We start from the raw sequence: 8,733 nt of genomic DNA on the forward strand, positions 1-8,733 counted from the left end.
AACACTGCAGGGAGCGGCTCATTTACATTTTTATATTTATTAAGATCTTTTGTCATTGAACTGAAGCAATAAGAAACCCTAACTTTAATTAATATAGATATTTTTTCTTTTAATCCTCTAGTATTTACAAAGTATACAGAACTGCAGAGGTTTTATGTACATATTCACCACTTGAAAGGAAGACCAGCTTATGCTCCATCCTCTGTAACAATTTCCTCCTCAGACAGCAGTAGTTCTGTTTCTGAGCCCAATTCAGAGATACTTTCGGAGGACAATACACACTAGATGTCTCTACATTGACCAGTCCTGTGTTCAGTCTTAGAAGATAGGACTCTTTCTTTTGTGTTAATTCACCTATTAAGATGCCAGGCCTTTGGGGAGATTTAAATGCTCTTCTCTAACTTGGGGGTTCAATGTCTAATTTTGAAGCAGGAATATGTAGTTGTATGGGTAAAAAGTTATCTTTCCAGATGTCACTTTCAGCTCAAAATCCTTCCTCTTTAAATAGCCCAAACCTTTGGGCTTTGACACCTATACTTGAAAACATACAGAGTGAGGGGTGTTTGAGTTTTGCTCAAAAGCAACGTAGTTTTCCCTCAGTCTTTTCAATAGATGAATGTTCAGCTGCTAAGAGGTTTGACATAAGGAACCACTGTACTAGCGTTAGTCTACAAAAGAAAACCTAATATGTTTAGAATTCCTTAACCAAAAGAATTACACTTCTACATTTTCATTAACACTGTCTATAATGCATGACAATGTTGACACAAATGAATACATTGTCCACTTCAATTTATTCATGGTGAGTATGGTATGTGTGGGGCAGTCGTCCACCTTCAAATATGAGAGAGGTCCTGAGTTGCCAGTTGCTTATCTATGCTTCAAGACATTTCGAATGTAGTAGAAATTTTGCAGTGAGAACAGAGGAATTCAAAAACCCCACCTCCACACACACACTTTATAAATTAGCCTTGAAATATTCAGCTAGTAAGTGATCCTTTTCTCAGATACCACACAGGCCTACTTTAGCTATGAGCTTCTAGAACTTTCTAGCCAGGCTTGATTGACAGGCAAGGTTCTGGGGGGAAATCGCTCTGAAAAGTCAGTGCAAGCTAAAACTTCCAAAAGTGAGGGTGAAATAAGTTCCTTGTTCTGGAGAGAAAAGCACTGAAAGCACTGTGGAAGTCCTAGTTAACCACACCTTTTACAATACTATAATAAAAACCAGTACTAACAGAAACAAAACAACAACCAAGGGGTTGCTGAGTGTTAAGCCCATCCATCCAACAGGGCAATAACTTTGCTAAGGAAACTTCTTTAAAGGGGTCTCTCTATCTGGAACATCCTTATTTGGTGAAGATTTAAAATGACAACATTTGTGTTTTCCAATAATTTCTTTAAAGCACTTGGAAACCTGTACCTCCAAAGCTAATTTATATGGCAGAACACCCTATGTAACTTCTAAAACCTATTCCATTTGGAATATTTTACTCCCCACTACCTCACAGCTCCTTATTGTTCAGCTAGGCCTTGAACATCCCAAAGTGTTCCCTTGACTTTCAAATAATCAAATTAATTTGAAATAAAATGGCTGGATTTTAACTAAACACACACTTGACTCTGGATTCACCTCCACCTTTCACTCTCTGGTATAGTCAGAAAATCTTCAAATAGACCCTAGTTCCCCTTCACTAGCATACTTAACTGCGGATCCATCTCCTCAGATGGTAAATTTACCCCCATAACTATTGTTATCCTATCATTTTGTCCTCTCTGTGGCATTAAAAGCTTTTAAAAACACATGCACACATTCTACTCTGAGGGATTTTTTTGTCCAGAAAACGTTGCTCTCAACTTGTGATTAGAAAATGGTTTGCCCTTCCCCACACAATGCCAGAGCCCAACCATATTGTTCATTATTCCTGAGGAAGCGAGGTAACAGGCTTTTAATGCTGAACAGTAATTCCCCAGTGTCAGAAATAGATATAGTTTTTTACTTTCTCCCCTCCCCACTGGACAATTTTCCTTTCTTTGTGCTTTTTGCCCTCCACAGTTAGTCCTGTACTGAGGTAATATGAGCATTAATCCTCTGTTCCCCACACGAGTGGATTTTCCTGGATTGGAACAGTATTATACTGAAACAGCAGTATTCATTATACCCATGGGCTGCTGGCTTGTAGCCTGCACAGTGAAAATTATTGTACTGAAGACTCCCTCTGCTTTCTGGAGCTGAAATGTACCAGCTGCCCTTGGAAGTTTGATCTTCTTCAGCTTCTTCACTTCTGCCTTCTATTGGCAAAGCAGTCCTTAAACAATGTGTGCCTTGGGAGCAATGTTAACATTAATGCCTGTCATTACTGCTAAGATTTCACTCTCTGGGGGGGGAGTTTATTGTGTTTGTTAAAACCAAAGTAAACCCAGGCCCTACTGCCGGGAAGTAATTCTGAAGCTGTCTTCAATAAATTATTTTTCTCCCTTTCCTCCTCACAAAGGGAGGGTCAATTTATTCAGATCTCGAAGCTCTGCTTTAGATAAATATATTTACTGCCTATATTCTGCTATTAACCATCTTCTCTTAATACAAGCAAAACTATATAAGTTCTTAGTAACATTTGACATGGCGGAACCAGTCAATCACACTGAAATGGCCAAGCAACTCAAGGTCTTTTTCATGATCTAATCATATTGCAAGGTCTCACAAAAAAAGACTATCGTAACAGCATTTTCTTACCAAAGTCCACCATGCCGGAAGTTCTTAGGAGTGGTCCGAACATGGTGGAACGTTTTGATCCTAAATTCAAGCAGCCCACGTCACCCAACCACATTCCCAAAGTTGCCCAGCGTCTATCTTAAGTTCCACAGGGGGACCAGCCCCCGGGTCTCTTTCTCGTAGATATCTGGGACCAAGCCAATGGGTGAGGGCACCATCTTGACGGTGTTCTTGCCAAACAGCTTGCGTTCGTACTCAATGAGTTGTCTCCAGAAGCCGACATTGGGCCTTACGACGGGTCGTCTGCTCTTCACCCACTCGTGGGCATCCAAGAGACTCAACCGGTGGTATTTCATCAAGTAGGCGATGCAGAGGGAGGCAGATCTACTGACCCCTGCCACGCAATGGACAAGGGTTCTCCCGTTCTTCTTCCCTGTCTGGTGTATCCTGTCGGCCACAGAGTCAAAGTACAAGGATAGCGGAGCGTGAGGGAGGTCGGGGACAGGCACCTTGACGTAGTCAATATCTGGCCAGTTGGCATTGGGGATTTCCATGGTGGCGTTCACGACGCAAGTCACTGCCCTGGAGTAGACCATGTGCCTGTTGGACGCAGCATTGCCGGAGGAGAGGTAGAGGCAAGGGGAGATCTGAGCGATGCCTCCTAAGACGGACAGAGTGTTGCCAGCGGCAGGGCCAGGCTTGGCCACAGAAGGAGGCGGAGAACGGCGGAAGAAGCCGTGGTTCCGGAAATTCATGGCGGATGGTTCAGCGTACATAACAGCTAGGGGGGGAGAAAGAGGTGATAAAGTTCAAAGGACTGGTGCACTTAAACAAACAAACTAAAGAGTTAAAAGATGCATGATTCCATTCTTTCACTTGAGCAGCTGCTACTGAGAGTTTGGCACGCTCCCAGAGAGCAAAAGTCCCTATGCCCTGATTCTGCCTCCTCCTTTTCTGCTACCCCCCCCTATTCTAACAAATACAGGAACAAGCATGGGATTTGGGGAGGTGTGGGGTGAGACAGAGGTGGGAAATGAACTTGCAATTTTTTAAAGCAGGTGGAAGAGATGGATAGGTTATTTGTGGCGCTGTGAAACAGGAGAGAAAGGTGGGTGGATGAGCAGACAGAGCAAAGTGAGGTGATAAGGGGAGCAAAGGGAGTGAACGGGATGCAAAGATGGGGATGTGGAGGGAGCGAGATCAAAGAGTTCTGCTTCCGTGCAAAGCCAAACGTCTCCCAATAGCCTACCTACCTCGGTCATTCCGTAGCAGCTGCTGCTCTCATCTCAGGGTTAGGTTGTGGGGAGGGAGAAAAGGGAAGGAGCTAGAAACTGTGATGCTGCAGGAATGATGCGACGATGGTGGGAAAATGGAGGAATAGGGAGTAGGAGTGGACAGCTTCTTAAAGGGCCAGCGGACTCTTTACCAGCCCCTCCCCATTCAACCCACTCTGCCTAACCCATGCCCATTCCTAATTGGCTATCTGCACCCCACCCTCTTTGCCATCACAGCCATGGGCTCAAAGCGTGACTCATACTCAATGATTATTGGTGCAAAGGGAGGGTGACAGTTTTGCATCAGAGGTTCCCTCCTCCTGTATAGGAGGTGGGGCATGTTTGTAATAATCCCCCATAGTTTTTGCTTCTCCCCTCAATGTTCATCCTCTCATTCAACAATCTGTCCCCATCTCACCTCTACAGTAACTACAGCTAAGATCCAACTAAAAGACCACTCCCTCAGTAAATAAAAAAATTAAAAAATAGCAGGGCATTGTGGTCCTAACTAGATATTTCTGGTTTGTCCTGAAATTTGAGATGTCAGGGCAACACATATTTGACATCACGGGGTCTGCTGTGAGTATACAAAATGCTTCATTGATGCATTCTGCAAGGATTGTAGTGGGTCCATTTGGAACGCTACATCCTGGAGAATAATGCTGGGTCTTGCTGGGGAATTCAAAAATACACCCATTTTCCTATTAATCGGGCTCAACACATAGTCAGTTCAGATATGCCACCAAGCACAATTATAACTTGCCACTCCAATTTACTTTAACTCACACAGAGAGGTTCTCATTCTATTTCACTTCCTAACTGAAGTAGAGTTCATTCAACCGTTCTTGTGGGGTGCTTTCAGATGCCTCTACCATTGAAAACTAGATGAGGATATGGGTCCAGGGAGGGCATATACTCAAGATCTTTTAACACAGATCAGTTGGAACTCGTGCTTTAAACTGATCTTCAAGATCAAAATCAAGAGAAATCCTGGATTTTGAAAGGCTCCCCCCTCCCCCCATGCTTCCATCTTCTTAGGTAGCAGGTCGTGTGTTTGTGTGTTAATGCTGAGGGGAAATGGTAAGGCCGTCTTTTGAATTAACAAGCAGAATGTGTTCTATGCCTGCTTCCTCTTCACTCAACTTGTGAGTTCCCCCCGCAACCAGCTTTGCTCCCAGTTTAGATGTAACACGAGTCCAGTCTGAACAGCTCTTGAGGGAGCCTCACTTTGGATGACAGTCTCCATCTATTTTATCTCTTCATCCTATGAGGTCCACTCACCTAAAAATCTCTCATTCTCAACCTCCTTTGTTTTTAGACATGACTGTGATATTGAATCACATTCCTTTCAAACCTCAAAATGCATAAACCTCTAGCCCCCTCTCCCTATTGCCTGCAACCAATAAACCCACACCCCTGGGCCCTTAACCTCTGGCTCTGCACCCCATAAAATGCACAATTTCCTTGTGTGTATCTAATCCCTTAGCCTAGTTTTTTTACTCTTTTAGCTAACACAGGCAGACATGGATGGCTTTACCACTAGCAAACCTCCACCCTGGTATTGTTTAATACCTAAACTGATTAAGAGTTATGGAGAATTTGAATGCTAGCACCCTATTTTGTGATCATTGTCTTTTTCTGGCCCAATAAAGGTATCTAATATTGATTTTGGAATTTAGCGTTGCAGCATCTAACACTGATTATGTCAATACCACTCCCTGCAAATGTTCGTCCTCAGTCCAGCCCATCGTTCAGAATCATACTGGAGAGCACAGCACAGCCACCCTGTGCCTGTGTGTGTGGAGTCATGCCTCTTGATAAGGGTGTGGTAGTTATTGTGGCTCGACTCGCTTTAAATCTTACATTTATCTTGCTCCCATGTCACCACCAAAGCTGATCCCATGTGCTCCTCCTCTCAGTACCCCCAAATTATTTGCCTCAAACTCCCCAACCGCTTTATTCAAATAAACACACATCTAAGAACACCCCCAGCTGCCATTCGACCTTCCCTCCCCCTCAGCTTCAGAAATCATGACCCTTCTGCAGAAATAGCAACACCACAATCAGTTGTCCCCTCTACTCCAAACAATCCCAAACTTTGAAAAAGGAAATGTATGGTTTTTTTTTAATTACCAGGCAGTGCTGTCTTTCAATGGAAGCTCTGAGAACAGCTCTCAAAAACTCTCCCCACGAAAGAACCCCTCTCTGGCCCACCTAAATGGTTTCGAGGAAGGAGGCTAACAGGCGAGAAGACGTCTGAATGTCTCTGTTTCCGATCGATCTCGTAATCCCCTTCTTCTCTGCTTCCAAACAGATCTCCCTTTACAGGTGTATCTATAATCTATTTTAATAAATACTATATATCTCTATATAGATTTTTCTCCTCCCGGCCTTGCTTCTTCTCTCCCAGCGCCTCTTTCCTTCTGGGTGGGGATCAGGAGTTTCCTTCCCTGGCTCCCCCCCAGCATTGCCTATATACCACCCTTGCCAGCCCCCTCCCCTCCTGGACCACTCAAGCGTTGGAGGTAACAAAAGGTTGCCATGGCGACGGGATGCGGGGGAGGATGCTGTCGTCAGAGCCAGTGACACAAGCCGGGGCTCGCGAAGGGGGAGGAGAGGAGGAGGAGGAGGAGGGACTGAAAACCCACGGATTTTCCCTTCCCGCCTCCGCTTCCGGGGTAGATTCTCCTCCCTCCGCTGCAAACTGTGGAGGTTAAACCACCTCCTCCAGCTGCCTTGGAGACTTCAGTGTTACAAAATTAACCTCAAGATTAGGCAAGACTACTGATAAGGGGGAGCCTTATCAGGAAGTCCAAAAAGGCTCCATTCCAGGAAATAAGAGGAGGGCAACATTATCTCCCCCACTATTTTCTGTGCGTGGATGGGACACTGCAGCAGTGTGGGACACTGTCCTCTCTCTAATCACGGGCTGCGGCATTCACACGTACACAGAGAAGTACCAACTGGGAACTCGTCTTCGGGTCACCGTTTTTGGGGAAGCTCACGCCACTGCGGAGAGCCTCCCTCCACCCATCCCCCTGCTCTGTGCGTCACAATCAGCCCATCATCCTCGCCCCACTCTCACGCTTCCACGTTCCTGTGAGCGAGGAAGGTGCGGGGAACACGCGTGAGTCACAGCGAAGGTGCCAACCGAGGTTCCCGTCCCTGGAGGAGAAGCGATTGCAAAGCTGTTGGGAGAAAGGGAGGGTGCGGGCTGCAGAGGTGGGATAAGAAAGGCCCAGGGGTGGCGGCGGCGGGGGGGAGGTGTTGTTGGGAAGGCTACAAGTTAGGATCGAGCGGCATCCTGTGCCAGGACACGGCAATAAATTAAGACCGTGGATGTGGGATACTGAGGACTGGTATGGAAAGGCAGATATGGCAGAGCTGCCGCCCTAAAATTAATATCCTCCCCCCCCCCCGGATTTATTTTCCTTGAAGAAAAAAGGTGGCCTTTTAAAGCTCCGTGTTCAGGGGCAGTGTATCTGCAAATTGCACCCCTTGGAAGCGTGCAACAGCAATCGAGGGCGTTTGCCTTCGTACCTTGGCCGTGGGCTTCCGGGAGACATCTGGCCCGTCGCTGTAGGAGACGGGACGCAAAACCAGAAGGACTTTGCTCTGACCCAGCAGGGCTGTTTTTAATGTTCAGCTGCGTTTCTCTTTTTAAGCCACGCCTCCTCCAGGCACACTTTGTCACGGGAAGAAGCCATTCTGTCCCTGCTTAACAATGTGCAAGAGGCTTGGTTCCATTGCCCCAGAAGCTGGTGCGTTGCAGGCAAGTTCGCGTTCGATGCTGAGTAAGGATTTCTTGCATTTATTTAATACATTTATAAACCGCCTTTCCAGGGGAAACGCTTCAGGAAACAAAGTGCAAATACAAAATTGCCCTATCGTCAAGCAGTGCAAAACATATTTAAAACTTTTAAAACATCTGAGAGCCACAATGATCTTAAAAGATCAATAAGGATCCGCCTGCAGTTCTGTTACGTGCTCAAAAGTTACGGATAGTAATCCTAAAGTTTGCACCGTCCAATTTAGTCAACACAAGGGAATACAATACAGTACACTGTATACCCAAACGGAGGGAAAAATCATGTCCTTGTATCTAGCTTATTACGGTAAGCGTGACTCAGCGTATCGCTTTCTTCGTCTCACCTCCTATGCGGAAAGCGTCAAAGCGTTACCGTATTTAGCGGGTTAAAGCCCGCCTCGCCTCAAAATAATAGTGCGCATTACCGTAACTACTGAGTTGTGTGCCACTTTGTAAATAACATATAAGATGCTGCCATAGTAAAGGATTCGAAACATTGCAGGATGCAATGGAGTAAACAGATTCCCTGGAGATATGAAACCAGTACAACAATTGCGGGCATATATAGCTCCATATGAAAAAGGATATACAGTAAGTGTTTAATAGAGGAATAAAATATGTATCTAGGACATGGACATTCTAAGGCTGGGGTTTTTTACGGCTGTATTCTGCGACATGTCATTGACACATTATTAGTGCATTAGTTAAAGTAACTGCCTGATAGTCATTGGTTGTGGATTTTATACTGGACTGCCCATACATTTATTAGCTTTATTAGCTGTTCTGTGGTGCTTCCTCAGTGTTACTGCATCGTTTCACTTTTGCTCTGTAGCACAGCAAAAGTAAGATTTTTTTAAAAGTGGAAAATTTGCGTTCTAAAAAGCTGCAGGATTTCAGGAGGAAATCACAGCCCATGCACTGTGGGAAGGGAGCAGTATATC

General features: G+C 45.2%; 1 protein-coding gene across 4 annotated transcripts; it reads right to left on the reverse strand.

Moving 5' to 3' along the window:
• Nucleotides 1-18: 18 nt before the first annotated feature.
• LOC114581933 (dual specificity protein phosphatase 14-like) lies at nucleotides 19-7,805 on the reverse strand. 4 transcript variants are annotated; one of them, XM_028702659.2, is made up of 2 exons: nucleotides 7,525-7,805; nucleotides 19-3,491 (listed from the first exon to the last, which is right to left on the reverse strand). In XM_028702659.2, exon 2 carries the CDS (start codon nucleotides 3,484-3,486, stop codon nucleotides 2,845-2,847), a length of 642 nt encoding a protein of 213 aa, XP_028558492.2. In that variant the 5' UTR covers nucleotides 3,487-3,491; nucleotides 7,525-7,805; the 3' UTR covers nucleotides 19-2,844. The 4 variants fall into 4 exon arrangements, with proteins under 4 accessions (XP_028558492.2, XP_028558493.2, XP_028558491.2 ...); XM_028702660.2 differs by lacking the exon at nucleotides 7,525-7,805 and adding an exon at nucleotides 6,199-6,821; XM_028702658.2 differs by lacking the exon at nucleotides 7,525-7,805 and adding an exon at nucleotides 6,118-6,818.
• Nucleotides 7,806-8,733: the final 928 nt, after the last annotated feature.

This window comes from Podarcis muralis, chromosome 13, assembly GCF_964188315.1.
Source record: "Podarcis muralis chromosome 13, rPodMur119.hap1.1, whole genome shotgun sequence".
In the NCBI taxonomy this organism is placed as follows: domain Eukaryota; kingdom Metazoa; phylum Chordata; class Lepidosauria; order Squamata; family Lacertidae; genus Podarcis; species Podarcis muralis.